Here is an 18,735-nt window from a genome sequence, read left to right as displayed (position 1 = left end):
AAAAAAGAAAAACAAAAAACTGATTTTCAAAAGATTTTTAAAGAGCCCCGAAAAATGGCTTGCTTTTTTAAGTGTAAAGAAACTTAACACAATTAAGATTTAGAATAGCTAAGAGTAATATTCATGCATAGTTCACTTAAGTGCCAGTTAATGTATTCATTCATTTATTCCTAATCTGAATCTTTGAAATTCTGTTTCTAAAATTTTGGGTTCACTATTTATAAAACCATGTGTGTTCTTTAAAAATTCAGTATAATCTGGGTTCTTTGCTATCAAATTGTGACAGTTTATGTGAGTCCGCCTAAGTCTTGCTGCCTAGTTATCCTGATTGTTAGGGGCATGTTGACATTTGCGATTAACATGTTTTTATACAGAAATTAATTTCCTAAAAAGGAAGATTTATTTTAAAACTCAGAGCTTTTCTTAAGTGGCAGAGTATGAAGTGCTAAGATAGTTTACTTTTGCTTCTAAAAGTCCAGCCTGGTTTAATATTTCCCATCTGCTTTTACTCTTAATTTAAAAAGTATTGCGATGAGCGATGTTGTTGTCCCTGGCTGAAGGAGTCTGTCTCCTGTGTGTTTTCATGTGTCAGGCGTGTTTACAGACTTGCAAAAATGTCAAGAATAAAAAGGTGGGAGATCCTGGCTCTTGGTCAGTTATGAGCTGAGAAGTGCCTGGACGGCAGCTTGTGGCTTTGTGTGTTCTGCAGCTGTGGGGGTGGCGGGCTCTGGACATCTTTGCTCCCTGGGGCCCTCGGAAAAGCCTCACCAGGCTGTGTCGTGACCCCAGGGCTCACCCAGTGATGGATTATTAAGGTGGTCTTTGTTAAAAGGCAAAGTGGACAGTTAAACAAGTATGATTGTCTGGACCCTGGAGGACATGCATAATTCAATCATATCGATATTCTGGGCGGCGCTTAATCACTAGCTGGAGGCTGAAATAAGCAACTTAAAGCTGTTAGAAATAATTTAAAAATATACCGGTTAGATCAAATGAGGTTTTCCTTCAAAAATGGCACTGATTTTATGGGTTGGAGGTGAATTGTTGGGGGCCTTGGAGTAAGTAATCCATGTGAAATGTGATCTGCCTAAAGCAAGCTGCTGCTTACACCAGATGGAACCTTCGCTTGGGTGAGAGGAATACAAGATTTTTGCCAGAAGTTCTTTTTACATACAAACCTTGACATCGTTATGACATACATAACCAGTGTCCCCCTCCCAGTGTACTGCAACACGGAGTCACGGGATGAGACACATGTGCTCAGGGCCCAGGGCCTCATGTCTTTCCCGGTGGAGGGCCAGTGTGGCCCATCCTGTCCTCCTGGCGGGCTGTGCCTCACCGCACAGAGCCACCTGGGGTGCTGGTGTAGGCAGCGCCTCTTTGTTGAGAAGAAGGCAGCTCCTGCTGAAAAATCCAGTGAGAGTGCAGGGCTGTTGTGTGTCTGAGGTGTGGGCTTGGGGGCACACGCGGTGCGTCTTCTCTGGGATGCATTTAATACCGGCTTTTCTCTCTCTCAGGCCTGAAACAGTGTTGAAAAATCAAGAAATAGAATTTGGCAGAAATCGAGAACGGCTTCAGTTTTTCAAGGTATAAATGACTTGGGGGAAACTTTTGTGTTGACAGTTACAAACTATTGGTAGGTACAGCGTTTATGTCTCTAGACGAGTAATTGTTAGACACTTCCCGGCAGTAGAGCCCTTTTATTGCTTCAGTAAACTCTTGGCAGAGCCCCCGTGGATAAAACAGGTGAGACGGGAGAGGCCTGTGCCGGGGGCTGGACGCTGTGCTGGCGCCTTCCCTTGTCCACGTGCGGCCGGAGCGGGAGACTGCTCCTCTGGCTCCAGGATGTCCCCTCTGCCTCTGCTTTGTCTCAGCGATCTGCTCGCTGAGTGTGTCATGTTTTGTGTCAGCACATTTGGTTTCATGTCATGTAAACTCTGATCGCGCTGAACATTGGTAGATTTTTCTGTCAATATTTACTTGTGTCTTGATTGTGAGCACAAGTTCATGTAACCTGCTAACACTTGGATTTCTTAAATTAAACACAATACAGTGGAGTTCAAGAGCTTTCAAGGATGTGGCTGTCATCCCTCCTGGAGCTGGGATGGCGCATCAAGTGAATTTAGAGTTTCTGTCGAGAGTGGTTTTTGAAGAAAAGGACCTTCTTTTCCCGGACAGTGTCCTTGGCACAGATTCTCACATAACCATGGTGAACGGCTTGGGGATCCTGGGGTGGGGTAAGTAAACACTGGACATACATACTGTGGGCAGAGCAGGGAGGATGTCAGGGACATTATAAGAGAAAAGCAGCTGCTTTTTTGTGGTCTCTTTGAAAATGTTTTCATCTATAACTACAGCAACAAAAATGATACCTCAAGTGGTCAGGACAGTGTAGGGGAAGGAGCCGTGAAGGGCGTCCCCGGTGTTCATGGGTGGCGGGGCGAGGTGATGCTAGCGTCTGCCAGGGCGGTGTGCTCGAGGCCCCTACGGTGGCTCCTGGCTCCCTGCATTCTATGCCTGGCCTTGCCAGCCTGGCCCTCTCCGCCTGTGCTACCGCCCGTGTGGCCCACATGGGCTGCCTCCAGCACGATGCTCTGCTCCAGGGGTCGTGAATTGTGGCTTTTTGTCTTTGTCATTGAGTTCAGGGTGGCTGGCAGGGGCTGGGTTCTGCTGTGACCTGGCGTGATCAGCATTAGTGCAGCTGAGCTCCTGTGATGGAAAGGTAAAGACCAACTTTCTGGTCACGTGGTGGAGCCTTTTTTAAAATTTATTGTGTGTAGAAAAACTGGGATACAGGCCAGAGGTGGGGGGGTGAGAGGACTCGTCAGAGCAGAGTAGGCGGATCCACTGAAACATACTGCTGAGGGGGTAGCGGAGGACAGGAGAGGTCCGCTGCGCCCTGTGGGTCAGCTCCTGGCTGGGGATGGACTCGGGCTGAGGTGGTGACTGCCTGAGACTGACCCCGGGCCATGGCGCAGCCCTGGAGCCCTTTCCTCGAGTGAACTTGTGTGTCATGCCTTGTCTGCGGCAGCCAAGCTGGCACCACATAGGCGGGGGCGTCACGGAGAAGGCGCCTCGCCTGCCCCTGCTCACCTGCCCGTCGTTGCTGCAGGGGTCGGCGGCATCGAGACAGAAGCTGTCATGCTCGGCCTGCCAGTCTCCCTCACTCTGCCAGAGGTGGTTGGATGCGAGTTAACCGGGCCGTCAAACCCTTTTGTTACGTCCATAGACGTTGTTCTCGGCATCACAAAGGTAAGTTCAGGCTGTGTCACATGCTGGACCCTTTCACGAGTGGAGGGGCCGAAGAGCAGGGCCTGGCGCGAGGCACGCCCTGTCCCCTCACAGGTGGCCGCCGTCGCATGGCCATAGCAGAGGGTGACACGGCGTGAGGGTGGGCGGTCCGCTGTCACTGCTCCTTCCCACATGCTGCTAACATGGCTACTGCCACAGGCCCGTTTTCCTGAGACAGCGGGACGCAGCAGGGCTGGTGCTGCCCGGAGGGCAGGGGCTCAGTAGAGAGCAGGGCTGTGGCCGGGAGGCCACCCACTGTGGTGCTCGCTCGGGTCTCCCCAGTTGCCGGCTGCGTGAGCAAAAATGGTGTTTAGCAAAACATCCTCAGTATTTATTTATTTATTTTTTTTTTTTTTATAGAGGCATGTTTTATTTATTTATTTGCTTGCTTGTTTGTTTTGTTTATACAAGCACTGGGTGTACAGTCAGAAGCGCGGGAGGGTGAGAGAATTCACCAGAGTCAGAGTGGGGAGCAGAGCAGGCAGAAGGACCGAAGTACACTGCTGAGGGGAGCAGCGGGCAGCAGGAGAGGTCTGCGCACCATGTGGGACCCTCCTCCGGTGGCCGGGGAGCAGCCGGGGATCGAACCGGCCCTGCAGAGGCTGCGGGCAGCTTCGCAACCCAGTGCTCAACCGCTGCGCCACCAGGGAGGCCCACATCCTCAGTATTTAATCAGAGCATTTCCCTTCAGAAGTTATCCCTGTGCTTGACGACGCCTTCCAGCTTACATGCTGTGAGGAAACGGGGTTGGGCCGTGGGCTGTGGGCACATTGCTCTGCGGTGTCTGTAGGAGCTGCTTCTCGGCGCAGAGCCGCGTTGGCTGCGCGTGGCCTCCTCGGTCACGAGGATCCTCCTGAACTTCTGGTTCTCATTAGCTGGAATGCCCGAGTCCCGTTTTGCTAAGTGGAGGGAGCGGGCGAGCGCCCCCTTGAGCTCCCTGGCCCCGAGGTCTCAGCGCTTTTGTTGAGCTCTTGGTCTGCAGCCTCCCAGGGGAAGGGAGGGCCTCGACCATTGATCCTTCCTCTTAATGAGAGGGGATTTGACATCTTAGGTGATTGATCAGTGAACACTACAAAGGGTTGTGGACTCAAATTGGGAACTGCAGGTTATTCCTAAAGGACAAAGGGCCCATTATGCTTCCAGATAAATCACTTCTTTCCTGCGGGCATCCTGGAAATGGATGCTGCTTCTCAGATCCCCCGGCTGTGCTTTTTCCCCTAACAATGTTGCTCCCTGCTGTTGAGTCAGAGTGACTGACACGCGTGTGTTCACAGTTACCCCGTGTTGTCCCTCCCTGGGGCCCCTGAAGGTAGCGCTTGGCAGAGCTAATCGATACAGCTTCGTCCTCAGAACAGCAAGGAGGTTTCCTGCCCAGTCACCCCCGCGCGCTCCCCCTTGCAACCTGAGCGTCTTGCGGTTCAGAGAGTGAGCAGCGGATCTGATGACCTGCCTGTGACAAGGAAAATTACTTGAGAAGTTCAGCTTGCAGATGTGTGAAATCCTGTCAGAGTGGAGTTAGGATTAGTAGTGCTAAGAATATTTCAGCTCGCAACTGGAAGTTGGAGAGTTTTTATACGTGGTATATAAATTTTTTATTAAAATACAGTTTCACGGCATGTTGGTTTTTAATTAGACCTGAGGGCCTGTCAGTGACTAGCAGCACCACTGATTTTTGTTCTGCTGAGAACAGAAAGACGCCCCATCTGATCTAAGGTTTGCCTGGCCCCGCGGACTTGGCGGGAGCGACTCTGCGCCCCGGGAGCCTCCGGCACCATCCGGCCACGCTCCCGCAGGTGCTCTGGGGACTCCCACGGCCAGCAGCAGCGGCCCTTCCAGCGCTGCCGTTGCAGAGAGCCCAGGCTGACGTCGCTCATGCCCGGCTCACCTCTCCGCATGTCCCTCTGCAGCACCTCAGGCAAGCCGGAGTAGCCGGAAAGTTCGTTGAGTTTTTTGGAAGCGGAGTTGCGCAGTTGTCTGTCGTGGACCGAACTACGATCGCTAACATGTGTCCCGAGTACGGTGCCGTCCTCAGCTTTTTCCCTGTTGACAATGTGACGCTGAAGCACTTAGAACACACAGGTAAGAAGAGCGGTACACGCGCGGCGCCTCGTGCTGCAATACTCTGTCATCACTGCCTTGAGCACACTTTAACATTAACGAAGTTCCTGCCTGTGAAACAGCGACAGAGACGCCGCAGATGTCTCTATGGAGTGCCGCGCCCTCAACTCCCAGCCCCTCGTGGCTTGGGATGGCTCTTCCCCGTAGTTACGGACTCCATCCTCCTTCAGGGCGAGACCCCTGGGCAGACTCAGTCTGCACGTGTCCATGCCCGTCCCTCCCTTCATCGCCCAGGCGCCCGTCCGGAGGCGTGCACGTAGGGGAGAGAGGCAGCCGAGGCCGGGGGCCCGGCTCCTCACTGACCAGCGGTCTTGGCCGCTGCCCGCGGCAGGGACTGCAGAACCGCATGCGCGCATGCCCGGGCCCCACCTCCGGGCGTCCAGGTCTCTCTCCCTGTCCACTTCCTTTCTGTCAGATCCCGCTCCTGAGGCGGCATCTGTCACCCTGGCCAGCCAGGGAGGTGAGTCCAGTGTTCCTCAGTTCGGAGGCAGAAGTGGCCGCGCACGGGTCAGTGCAGGACGGACAGCTGGCGTCTGCGGGGTGGGGTGGGGGTGTCCCTCGCGGGGCATGGAGCTTCGCTGAGCGGACTGTGTGGGGTGGACGTGTGTGGAGGGGTGGCTGCGGAAGCCGTGAGCACCGCGCTCTGATGGGCAGGTCACCCGGGGCCAGCGGCTTCCGTGGCTGCTGCTGCTCGCTGTGATGTCTGCCACCCCGTCCTCTGCAGCAGGGCCTTTCCATGGCTGTGGCGTCCGCAGGGCTGGTCTGGGCTGCAGCTGGGCCCCTGTGGGGTGACGTCGGGGCGTGTGCCTGAGCGCGGGGAGCCGGGGGCCAGCGGGCAGGGCCCAGCTGAAGCAAGTCCTTGTTGCCGGCATCTTCTCAGATGTAGCGCGCGCCACCCAGGGCTCGCTGGATGCCCAGCCGTGCTGCCTCGGCCTTTCCGCTCTGTGAGACTTTCCTTTCCTTCTTGTCCTCTGACGCCCAATGCTGTCTGTTGTTGTCATTTGTCGTTGTTACTGTGTTTATTTTCTAGGGAGGGAGTGAACCCCACTGTTGGGATGAGCAGTGGTGTGTCGAGTCCAGTGCTCATGCTGTGACGGACCTTTAATTGGGATGGTTCCCTTTTGGTTTATTGGACTCCGATGTACTTTTTTTTTTTTTTAAGATTTATTTATTTATGCATACAAGAACTGGGGTACCGGCCAGAAGTGTGGGGGGTGAGAGGGTTCACCAGAGACGGAGGGGGAGCAGAACAGGCGAATTTACTGAAACACACTGCTGAGGGGAGCAGTGGGCATGACAGGAGAGGTCTGCCACGCCATGTGGGTTGCTCCCTGGCCGGCCCGGATCGAACCCACACTGCAGAGGCTGCGGACAGCTTCACAGTGCAGTGCTTAACCCCTTGCGCCATCAGGGAGGCCCCTGATGTACATTTTTTTAAAACCTTTTTCCTTTATTGAGGTAACATCGGCTGAGAACGCTGTATGTGACTTAGGGGCGCAGTCACGTCTCCTCTGATGTAGGGCGCAGGCCCACCCCCAGCACACCCACACCTTGTGCCCTGGAATCCCAATCCCCCCGCTTCCTGTAGCCTCGCTTCTCTAGTCCTGTGGGGCTTGTTTTGGTTTAGTTCTGGCAGCTTCCTCTCTCTGTGCGACGCCTGTGAGTGACGCAACCTGGCCTTGGTCCGTCATCTTCTGACTCGTGTCCGTAGCATGTCTCCCTCTAGTGTTGCTGAGCGACTTTTAAATGGGTGGGTGGGTGTGTGTGCGCGCGCGCGTGCGTGTGCTGCTGCTTATTTTATAAAGTGGAGTTTTCTTGAAAGCTATAATTTTTACTATTGTGGACAATGTGATGTTCTGATAACTGTGTCCTGAGTTCATTGTAATCTGGGTGTTTCTTGCTCGTTTTAGAATTCGGTGGCACACACTAAGATTTTAGAATCTTAAAATCTTTCACTGCATTTCTGTTGTTGTTCTTGATCTTTTTAGGTGTTGACAAAGCCAAACTCAAGTCAATGGAAACCTACCTTAAAGCTGTGAAATTGTTCCGGAATAACCAGAATGACTCAGGAGAACCTGAATACTCCCAGGTGTGTGCAGGAGGGCCTGGTAGAAATGCGTAAAGGGAACGAAACATGAAAGTTAAGAGTGTAGATGCTGGGCCCCATCCTGGTCGCGTCCTGGCTCCGCAGGCGTTCACCGAGCCTCCTGCCATAGTTGCCCAACCCTGCGCCAACCCTGCGCTGTGGGAGCAGCGTCCCCTTGTGGGGGCTGAAGTGATTCAGCTCAAATGCAGACACACAATGAGTGCTCGGGAATTTGAGCCTTTGTCAGTACACACGTGTTACTTGTGACCCTGCTTTTGAGCTTTTTTCATTAGTTTTATGTAGATTTGTTAGTTAAATTATTGACTTTTTTGTCATGTTTGGTTCTTTTTTAATTTAAAATAGAGAATGGGAGCGAGTTGTGTGGTGCTCCTGTGCTCTGCCTTGTTGGGTGCAGCCTCTGCGTCCCGTCTGGGGTGGGGGTGGGGGGTGTCTGTCAGAGTGACGCAGGCAGAGTGTCTGGGACACACGGCGCACCTGGGCCTAGTGCGGGTACACGTAGCATCCAGAGGCGTTGAATTTGTGTGATACTTTGGGCAAATCTTTGAATATCTCTGGTTATTTTCTTATCCTTGCATCTGTGTGTTGAATTTAGTGGTTTGTTCACATTACAAAAATGAAGGACATACAAGGGAAGAATTTGGGGGGGCGGAGGGAAAACTTGGGTGATGTAATAGTGGACTGTAAAATTGGCCTCTTATAAACTTGACCTGATTAAGAAATAAAACTACGACTTACCAGGGTGTTGCTTTCAAGAGAAACTCCCCAGTGTACATGTCAAAGCAGGCAGATAAACAGGCACTGCAGCTGTGGTCAGTCAGAATAGCAGGGCCCTCAGGTAATCCATGAATTGATGAAACCCAAATAATATACATAAAGGGAAAGGGTTGGAATTCCAGAAGAAATATACAGAAAGTTGGGAGATGGGATTTTGAGAAACAATGATATCTAACCAAGTAATGAAAGTGAGACCTGTGGGGCCCTGGCTGGCAGCCCAAGCCAGGAGGGGCCTCCCCTTGCGTCCCTCCAGGACTGACGTAGCGCCCAGCAGGCTGGGGGAGTGGCCCTGCAGAGTGGGTGAGGAGGAACAGTCTGGGTGTGCAGGCTGCGACCAGAGCACCCTGGGCAGTGTCCCTGAGCCGCGGCCATGCAGGCGGGGCTGTGGGCACAGTGGGCCCTTTGCTTGCCTGGCTGCCATGGTCTCCTCGCACCTGCTGGCCTGTGCACATTCTGTTTCTAACATGCATGCTTTAAAAATCTGTGCGGGGGGCCTCCCCTGCTGGCGCAGTGGTTGAGCGCTGGGCTGCGAGGCTGCCCGCAGCCTCTGCAGCGCCGGTTCGTTCCCCGGCCGCCGGCGAGGGTCCCACCAAAAAAAAAAAAATGCGGGGCTGTGAGTCACCTTAAAGTCCCTAATTGAAAGAAACGTGAATATCCCCACTGTTTCAGCAGTCACGCTCATGTCAGACCTGAACTCGCAGATTATAGTGTCTTTCTGCTCTCACACCCCAGGTGATCCGGATCAACCTGAATTCCATCGTTCCATCCGTCAGCGGCCCCAAGAGACCCCAGGACAGAGTTGCTGTGACAGACATGAAGACTGATTTCCAAGCCTGCTTAAACGAGAAGGTACCCTACCTACCTGCCCGCCCGCCCACCCTCTGTGTTGCGCTTCCTGCTCCATCGTGAGCGCGTTGGGCCGTGGCCGTGCCTGCGTGGGCAGCCCTCCAGCTGCCACGTCCGCTGCTGTCCAGAGCGTAGCCAGCCTGGGGGCTCCCCAGTTTCACCCAGGAGCAGAAGTTGATTGTGCTTATTTAATTTAAAATTGTCTTTAAAACCAGATACAGTTAAGAGTTGAGTTACGTGTGACCAGGCGGGGCTCACTTGGCACTGTGGGCGTGGGCGGGCTGGGTGGCGGGCGGCCTGCTGGCGCTTGAGTTTGGTAGTTTCCACCTGAGCATCGCAACGTCCACCTTGTTCCTTCCCTTTGTTCTATAACTGGCAGCTGACTTCCTTTCCAGAGCCTTTCTTTTTATAATTTCTGGGCTTCTGTGTTGTATGTAGACAGCTGCAGGTCTTCTGCACGCTCAGGGCCGTTTTGAGGCGCATTGTCAGTGCCGCTGTTAGCAAAGAAAAAGTTTGTGCTGTCCCTTGAGACTCACTGTCCAGGAGCAGAGATGATCTGGGTCATGGGTGGCTGGCTAAACTCTGCGGAGGACAGCTGTGACCCCACAGGCACCAGTCTCGCTGGGCAAGCTCTAGGCTCAACTGGGTCTCGGTGCTGGTGCCCGGCCCCTCACCCACCAGGACTGCGACACGGCATCAGCAGGGGCAGGGATCAGCATGCTTGCCCTCCGTCTCTTCCTGCATGTTTTCAAAGTGCTTATTAGTCTGTGTCATTTGTGCCTTTGTATAGGTTGGATTTAAAGGCTTCCAAATCGCAGCTGAAAAACAGAAGGACCGCGTGTCCATTCGCTACGAAGGGCGCGAGTACGAGCTGGCCCACGGGTCTGTGGTCATGGCCGCCCTCAACAGCTGCACCAACAACTGCAACCCCTCGGTCATGCTGGCGGCAGGTGGGTGGCCCTGGCCCCTCGCACCCTCCCGCTCCCGGCCTTGCCCTCCGCCTCGCGGAGTGCATCTGCGCTTTATGTTTGTTTGATTTTAAGGAACCTGAGTTTTATTGTATTAAGAATTCTGCTTATTGCGCAGGAGGTAGTTTAGTGAGCTGCGTGTCAATTTTCGGTTTGTTTGTTTGTTTGTTTGTTTTAAAGATTGATTTATTTATACAAGAAGCAGGGTACAGGCCAGATGCATGGGAGGGTGAAAGAATTCACCAGAGCCAGAGCAGGGAACAGAACAGGCAGACTGACGGAATACACTGCTGAGGGGAGCAGCGGGCACGACAGGAGAGGTCTGCTATGCCATGTGGGACCCTCACTGGCCGGCCGGGATCAAACTGGTGCTGCAGAGGCTGCGGACAGCTTCATAGCACTGTGCTCAACCGCCTGTGCCACCAGGGGAGGCCCTTGGCTTGTTTGTTTCCGCAGTGCCCACAGCCCATGCAGGGGCTGGAGGCCATCCAGGCCGACCATGAGTGACGCCGGGCGTATGCCTGTGTGCACCTGTGTGGTGATGCTGGCTGCTGTCAGCTTGTCCTGCAGGGTGGGGGTGCTCAGCTGGTGACACCCACGGGCTGTGCCTTGTGAAGCCACAGCTAATTGTTTGGTGTCTGCTGTGGTTTTTGTTTTAAATGAAACAAACCAGTGGCATAGAATGGACCAGAACCTGCCAGTAAGGTCACGAATTGAGCCCTGACCTGACATGAGGCCCGTGTGCCATGCCAGCCCTTCGATGCCTGCCCTGACGCTGTGCTGTTGCCCTGCAGGTCTTTTGGCCAAGAAGGCTGTTGAGGCCGGTCTGCGCGTCAGGCCCTACATAAGAACCAGCCTGTCTCCCGGCAGTGGGATGGTCACGCACTACCTCAGCGCTAGCGGGGTGCTGCCCTACCTCAGCAGACTCGGGTGAGTGCAGCACCAGCGGGGCGGGTGGGAAAGCAGGGCTCTCGCTGCTCCTCAGGGCTGACACCGGCAGGCGAGCTCAGCTAGCAGAGCCTGCGTGGGCACCGGGAAGCGCCTGTGGCCTCTGGCTTCAGGGTGGGAGGGCCAGGCAGGCCACACAGCAGAGGTGGAGCAAGGGCTGGTGCCCGGGACGTGCCACGTCCGTAGACAAGATCAGAAACTGGGTGGCGGTTTTGGTTGAGTCGGTTGTCTCTGCGAGTCCTCTGGTCCAGTGGGGCCTGTCCTGCTCCAGAGCTAGCGCAGGCCCTGGGTATGCCGTAGCACATGCCTGATGGGCGGTAGGCAGTGCCAGTCATCCAGGTAGTCATATTCCTGGAAGGTGGGACGCGTGGGTTCTGGGTCAGCGACTATCCTCACCCCAGGCTCTCCCGGCAGATGCTGTGGACACCCCAGGGACGCCACCGCGGTGGGCAGGGGAGCAGGACGTGCTCTTTCTTTATAAACGTTACCACTCCTTTGCCCAATAGCTTTTATCTTGGGTCTGCAGGTTTGAAGTAGTCGGCTATGGGTGTTCAACCTGCGTGGGGAATACAGCACCCTTGTCAGACGCAGTTCTGAATGCAGTGAAACAGGTAAAATGTGGGAATCAGTAAAACAACTAGATGGTTGGTTTATTTATTTTAAAGATTTATTTTTATCTGCATACAAGAACTGGGGTACAAGCCAGAGGTTTGGGGGGGGTGAGAGGATTCGCCAGATAGTGGGGAGCAGAACAGGCAGATCCACTGAAGTCCACTGCTGAGGGGAGGAGTGAGTAGACAGGTGAGGTCTGCTGTGTGCTGGGGGTCAGCCCCCTGGCTGGGGATGGACTCAGGCCGCAGCAGTGACCGCCTGGGACTCAACGCTTAGGCCACAGGGAGGCTGGAATTTTTTTTTAGACTACAGTGTCTTGTTAGTTGGTAGGAATACACATGGAAATATTTATGTTTCTGTAAGTTCCAGTGCCTCTTGGGAAGAGTAATCTGTGAGTCATGAATGATGTGATGTGATGTTGTGATAATCGGTGTAATCACTAATGTAAAGTAAGGAATTAGTTTATTTACCAAATTGGGACTTCTGCGCCTACAATGAGCCATGTGTGTTTTAGTGTTCGTACCCTTAGAAATATTTGAAATTACGTGTCATTATTCAAATTTGTGCTACCTTTTAAAGTGGATATTTATGTTTTTTTCCTACAGGGTGATTTGGTCACTTGTGGAGTTTTATCTGGAAACAAAAACTTTGAAGGTCGTCTCTGTGACTGTGTCCGAGCCAGCTACCTCGCCTCCCCACCCCTGGTGGTCGCCTACGCCATCGCGGGCACCGTGGACATAGACTTCCAGGCCGAGCCACTAGGTAGCGCCCTTCGCGTCCGTGTCTCGTGCGCACACTCCTTGCATGCACACATGCCTCCCGCGTGCACACGCCTCAGGCACGCACAGGCCCGGGCTGTTTCCGAGCTGCCCCTCGGCCCAGTTGCTCTTTGCACTCCATCTGAGTGTCGTCGTGTGCAGCTGCTGCCGGCCGCGTTCCCGCGCAGGGTGGGGTGCAGGGTCAGCCCCAGCGGCCACTGTGCTGAGTGTCTGTGATGTGTCCTTGGGGAGCTGTGGGCCATGGAGCAGGTGCTGGGGCATCGACTCACGGGGGTCTCTTGTGCAGGCGCTGACCCTGCCGGCAGGAGTGTCTACCTGCGTGACGTTTGGCCCAGCCTGGAAGAGGTTCACCAGGTTGAGGAGGAGCACGTTATTTTGTCCATGTTTAAAGCATTAAAGGAAAAAATAGAGGTAAGAGACTTGTTTATTTCTTAGTTTAATTATTTTGTGCATGTCACTTTTGAATAGAATAATGAAAAATAAAGTTTCTGATACAGAAACTATAATCAGCCGTCGTCACTGCACGTGGAATCTAATGATGCCGAAGAGCTCAGGGTGCTCAGCTGCTTGGCAGGCGTTTGTTTTAGGCGCTGGGTGTGGGTACCTCGGGGCGGCTGCCCCGGGCCCTGCCACTCATTCAGTGAAGTAAGAGCAGACGGCCCCCACACCCCAGCATGCGCGTCTCCTCCTTGAGGCAGCCCGTGACGGCCGTTCCTTGCATGTGTTTCCAGAGAGGCTTTGTGCGCCAGGAACGAGGACACACGTCTTGCTTCTGTGTCAAGAACAGAACGCAGGTGTGAAGGCAGAGAAAGTGTTCACGTAGCAAACACCCTTGAGCCCCCGCTAGATTGGGCTTTCCGGCTTTCCGCTGGGTGTTTACCAATATCAGGGATCCCCCCATCCCCCGCAGTTTTCGTGGGGAGAGGCGGGCAGTGAACTGTAAAGCGAATAGTGAGGTAAATGGCGTAACGTCTTCAACAGTGTTAAGTGCAGCAGGAAACTGCGGGCCAGGTGCAGAGACCTGATGCTGCCCTTGTGTGGGGGGAGGCAAGCTGGTGGGCGGAGTCTGAGGTCTTGGGGAGCGGCCCATCAGGGGGTGCCTGACCTGGAGGTTCAGGGCGGGGTGAGATGGAGGAGGCTCCAAGGGCCCCTGTGGGAGCCACCAGGAGTGGGACTGGCGAGGGAGATGCTGCCAGGCAGGCCTCTGCGCCGGTTGTGGGCCAGGGAGTCTACGAGGCCCAGAGTGTGGCTTGGGGCAGGATGGTGCAGGGTGATGTTGGGGGGGGCATCTCCGGCACCGCTCAAAGGTGAAGGCCGCACCAGGGCTTGCTCTTCAGCAGACGGCTTGGTGTTTCTCGACTCTTTTGCTGATTTTTTTCTTTTAAAGATTTAGTTACTTATGCATATAAGAACTGGGGTACAGATCAGAGGTGGGGGGTGGCGAGAGGATTCATCAGAGACAGAGTGGGGAGCCGAACAGGAGGATCTACTGAAATACACTGCTGAGGGAAGCAGTGGGGAGACAGGAGAGGTCTGCTGCGCCATGTGGGTAGCTTCCCTGACCGGGGATCGAACTTGTGCTGCAGTAGCTGCAGACAGCTTCACAGTGCTGTGCCTAACCCCTTGCACCATCAGGGAGGCCCTGATTCTTCTGCTTATTTTGGATTCTGTGACGTCTTTGTGGTCAGTTTATTATGTTGACTCAGCTCTGTGGGTGTTCCTGAATATGTGGGGTGCCGAAATGTGGTGAGAGGCCTTCTTGCCTTCTGGTCAGAGAGCCGGGACTTTGTAGAGTGCAGAGCCTTAGGCTTCTTCCCAATGGGGGGAGGCCTGCTTGCTTTCATCGTGACATTTCCATGAGCTCTTTTCTGACGCCATTTTATCTTTCTCTTACTCGTCAACTGCACCCGCGTCTGCAGCTGGGGGATAAGCGGTGGAACTCCTTAGAGGCACCAGAGTCAGTTCTGTTTCCGTGGGACGTAAAGTCCACGTACATCCGCTGCCCTTCGTTTTTTGATAAGCTTGTAAGTACGGTTTTCCCATTAGATGTTTGAAAGAAGGTCGTGGACCCTCACTCTCTGGAGGGACCCAACATCTTGACTTTCATCTGCAGACCAAAGAGCCAGGCCCGCTCCGGCCCATTGAGGGCGCCCACGTCCTGCTGCGCTTGGGGGACTGCGTCACCACGGACCACATCTCCCCTGCTGGGAGCATCGCCAGGAGCAGCGCTGCCGCCAAGTACCTGGCGCACAGAGGGTAGGTGTGCGCCACCACCTGCCCAGCCACCTGCGCGGGGCTCCGCTCGGCTGCCTCGGGGTCAGCGGCCCGATCGATGACCATGTGTCGGACCCAGGCAGGAAGTCGCCTCTGCCGTAGCTCTAGGAACGGAGCAGCCGTTTGTGACTTGAGTCCATGGGACAACAGGTTGGCAGCAGGTTTCTGTGATACCCACCCTCAGCCCCCCTCCAGGGTGGTGGTGCATGATGGGCTAGGCCAGTCGTGTCGGGGCAGGACAGCACTTCCCGTCTGTGCTTTTCTGGGCATAGATGAGACCTGCAGCCACGTGTGCAGGGACCCCAGCCGCGGAGCCCCAGCCTAGTCCACCCGCAGCGCGCGGCCACTCTGTCAGCTGCAAGTGTTTTGATGCTGGGGAGCCCGGCTTTCCAGAGCGCCAGGCTGGTGGTGCCCTGCGTGGCCGGGGAGCGGTGTGGATTCCTTCTGCGCCTCCTGTGGTGGAAACCGCTAGCAGTAGCCCCACTTGGTTCTGCGTGAGGGTGAGCGGTATGTGCCGGGTGCGGCTGTCGTGCGTGGTGGGGAGCAGTGGGGTACCTTCTTTCTCCCCAGTGTTCTCTGGCTTGTGGTTTCCATCTTGGTCATAGCTGAGCATGACCCCCCACACACACCTTTTACATTTATTTCGATGTTAAGTTGATTTCTGAGCTCGTTTTATTTAGTGGTTAAATATGCTCATTTAAAAAAACAGTCACTTGGCCCAAGCCCCCAGCGGGCCGGCCCGGAGAAGTTCTCTGGGTCTCAGGCTCTCGCCATCTGGAGACCAAGTCTGGGCCCAAGGGCGTGGGGCTGCTGCGGCGTGGTCACCTGCCCGTGTGCATCCCTACAGCGCCGTCACGGTGGCCGCTCCGGAAGCACGGAGCATGCACGGCTCTGGGGGGAGTATGTGTGTGGGACCCCCAGTTCAAGCAGCCCGAGCTTCCCAAGGAAGGGGTTGACTCTGGTCAGGCGTGGGTGACGGGCCTGGGGCAGCCGGGCTCCGCTGCTGGTGCTGCCGAGTGCACCCCGCTCCCGCGCTTCGGATCCCGAGTTCTGCGCTGCCTGTGGGGGATGACGGAGCCACCTGGGTCTCACCATGTGTGTCTGCTCAGCCGTTGCTGCTGCAGCGTGTCGAGTCTGACCAAATCATGGCGCAGCAAACCGTGTCTGTGTAGAAGGTCCCCACTGTCACAGAGCAGGCGCGACAGAGTCAGCGCGTGTCTGAGGGTGCAGCCTGAGCCCTGCCTCCCAGTGGCTGGGCGCTCTGGAGAGTGCTGGGAGGAGTACTGTGGGGACCAGCTTTGTTGGCAGAGATTAAAAGCCCGGATGGTGGGGGTTACTGGGTCTCGGCACACGCCGCGTGGCTCACACGTGTTGGGGGAGAGTGTTGATGGACAGGGACTGGGTCTGCCGAGTAAATTTTTAGACCATGTTTAGATCCTTTATTGAACAAACCCGACAAAGTGTGGGGAAAATCAGAGATACTTGAATATTGACTGGCTGTCTTGTAATTTCAATATTTTTTTTTTTTAAAGATTTACTCATTTATTTATACAAGAGCTGGGGTACAGGCCAGAGGTGCAGGAGGGTGAGAGGATTCGGCAGAGACAGAGCGGGGAGCAGAACAGGCAGACTGACTGAAATACACTGCTGAGGGGAGCAGCGGGGAGACAGGAGAGGTCTGCCGCGCCATGTGCATTGCTCCGTGGCTGGCGCGGATCGAACTGGCACTGCCAAGGCAGCGGACAGCTTCACAGCTCTGCGCTCAACTGCCTGCGCCACCATGGAGGCCCTTAGAATTATTTTGTTATCAATAAAACACTGGTAAAGAGACGGTGTCTTTAGTGGCGGGCCAGAGCACGCATCTCTGTCCCCTGGCAGCGGGTTGGGGCAGGGGGCGTCCTCATCACGGAGAGAGCTGCGGGGGGCTGGCCTGGCCTGTGTCTCTGCTTCGGAATGTACTTGACAGGTTCTGAAGGACGCTGACGTCCTTGGTAAGTCTCCACCACCCTCCGGAGGGGGGTGGTTTTCCGTCTAGGTGAGCATTAACAACTCTCTTGCAGCCTCACCCCTCGGGAGTTCAACTCCTACGGCGCCCGGAGGGGGAATGACGCGGTGATGACGAGGGGCACCTTCGCAAACATCAAACTCTTGAATAAGTTTATTGGAAAACCCGCGCCCAAAACCATCCACTTCCCTTCAGGACAAACGGTAAGGGCGCCTTGCGGGTGTGCGGGCAGCTGGGCCCCGCGCGGTTTGCTTTAAAGATGTTTCTGCCCATCTCCAGCTGGATGTGTTTGAGGCCGCGGAGCTGTACCAGAAAGAAGGCACCCCACTCATCATCCTGGCGGGGAAGCAGTATGGCTCGGGGAGCTCCAGGGACTGGGCCGCCAAAGGACCGTACCTGCTGGTATGGAGTCTCGCGCCCCGTCCACACTACCCACAGGGGGCTTGTGCTCGTGTAGCTCTGTTTGCATTTTTGAAAGTGATCTTGTGGGGCATGTCATACCCCCCGAGTCCATGCTCTTGGATCTGACAACGCCCACAGCTGACGAGGCACGGTGCCGGGAGCGTCTGTCCTAAACCCTTGCTTTCCATCACCGTTCTCTGACGTGACGGGTAGCTCTGACGTGACGGGTTGCTGCTGCGTCGAGTCTGCTTTGCTTTGCTCTAGACCCAGAGGTGGTGACCTGCTTCCCCTTAGTCCATACAACAGTGATGGCGCCTGCCTGGCTGCCTACTGGGAGGGCTCTTCCTTGGGGCCCCAGCTTTGTTGGGGAGCAGACAGAGCCCCTGCTGGAGAAGAGTGCTACCTGGGACACGTGCTGTGGACCCTGACAGCGACATGGCATCACTCTCTTGGGGTGCTCAGTCTCCCCCTAAACAGGATAGTCCGAGGACTTGTCAGGACAAGCCCCATCCTCGTGTCCGAGATGCTCGCGACGGGCCATTCCCAGCAGGGGATGTGCTGCCCAGGGCGGAGTGCGGGGCCAGGTGGCAGCAGAGCTAGTGCCCTTTAAAATGCCCAGGAAAGGCACCTTGGGAGAAGGCTGGGTGGAGCCAGACGCATGTCTCCTGCAGGGCGTGAGAGCTGTCCTGGCTGAGAGCTACGAGAAGATCCACAAGGACCACCTGGTTGGAGTCGGCATCGCGCCTCTGCGGTTCCTCCCGGGGGAAAGCGCCGATTCCTTGGGCCTCTCGGGCCGGGAGACGTTTTCCTTCACGTTCCCTGAAGAGCTGTCTCCAGGGGTCACGGTAGACGTGCAGGTACCTATGACACTCTCAGGCCTGGGCTGTGTGTGGCGTGGCGAGGGTGCTGTGAGCTGACTGAAGGGCAGCGGCTGTCTCGGTGGCTGTTCTCTTCCCACTTCACCCCGTGCAGCAGGGCTCTCTCCGGGGGACACCTGGAAGAGGAGGCAGTGTTGGCACGCGCGGGCCCCCTTCCAGCTGCCGGGGGCGGCAGGCCACCCCAGGAGAGGGCCGGGCGGGCTGCAGGGTCAGGGTGACGGGCCTGACAGGAGCCCCCTGCTGTGCCCCCCTGCTGATGGGGCTCGAGTCCTGGGCTGCGGCGCTTGCGGGTAGGGTTGGGGTGGGCGCTGCGGTGCCGCGGAGCTGCAGGCCACACTCAGGGCACCTCCCTCACCGCCCTGTTTGCTCGTAGACAAGCACCGGGAAAGTGTTCCGTGTGATCGCGTCCTTTGAGAACGACGTGGAGATAGCATTGTACCAGCACGGAGGGTTATTAAACTTTGTGGCCCGGAAATTCTCCTAGTACCTCGTCCCCTGCTGGGGACGCCCTGGACGCCCGAGCCGCCCGCGCGGGCCGTCTCGCCGTGGGCGCCAACAGCCATGAATTGACGTGATGACGGAAATGAAATCTCCTTGATTCTCAATCATACACGAATGGTGCTATTAACATTGCTTCAATCAGCGTGTGAAGTGTCTGGGGAAGGGACCTGTAAGTACGGGGGGATCTTTTATCAGACCATTTTGTAAATAACGGCAGGATTGGAACTTGAAG

At 55.4% G+C, this 18,735-nt stretch overlaps 1 protein-coding gene across 1 annotated transcript; it reads left to right on the top strand.

The window, feature by feature from the left end:
• Positions 1-2,000: 2,000 nt before the first annotated feature.
• IREB2 (iron responsive element binding protein 2) lies at positions 2,001-18,486 on the top strand (the record flags this gene model as incomplete). The annotated part of the gene is made up of 16 exons (XM_084253131.1): positions 2,001-2,237; positions 3,113-3,252; positions 5,199-5,370; positions 7,398-7,498; positions 9,023-9,139; positions 9,927-10,086; positions 10,899-11,034; positions 11,579-11,663; positions 12,270-12,426; positions 12,730-12,854; positions 14,363-14,467; positions 14,557-14,699; positions 16,778-16,925; positions 17,002-17,124; positions 17,796-17,981; positions 18,376-18,486. Exons 1-16 carry the CDS (start codon positions 2,105-2,107, stop codon positions 18,484-18,486), a joined length of 2,142 nt encoding a protein of 713 aa, XP_084109257.1. The 5' UTR covers positions 2,001-2,104.
• Between the last annotated feature and the right edge of the window lie 249 nt (positions 18,487-18,735).

This window comes from Talpa europaea (assembly GCF_964194135.1).
Source record: "Talpa europaea genome assembly, chromosome: 14".
NCBI lineage: Eukaryota > Metazoa > Chordata > Mammalia > Eulipotyphla > Talpidae > Talpa > Talpa europaea.
This window is presented reverse-complemented; position numbering and strand designations above follow the sequence as displayed.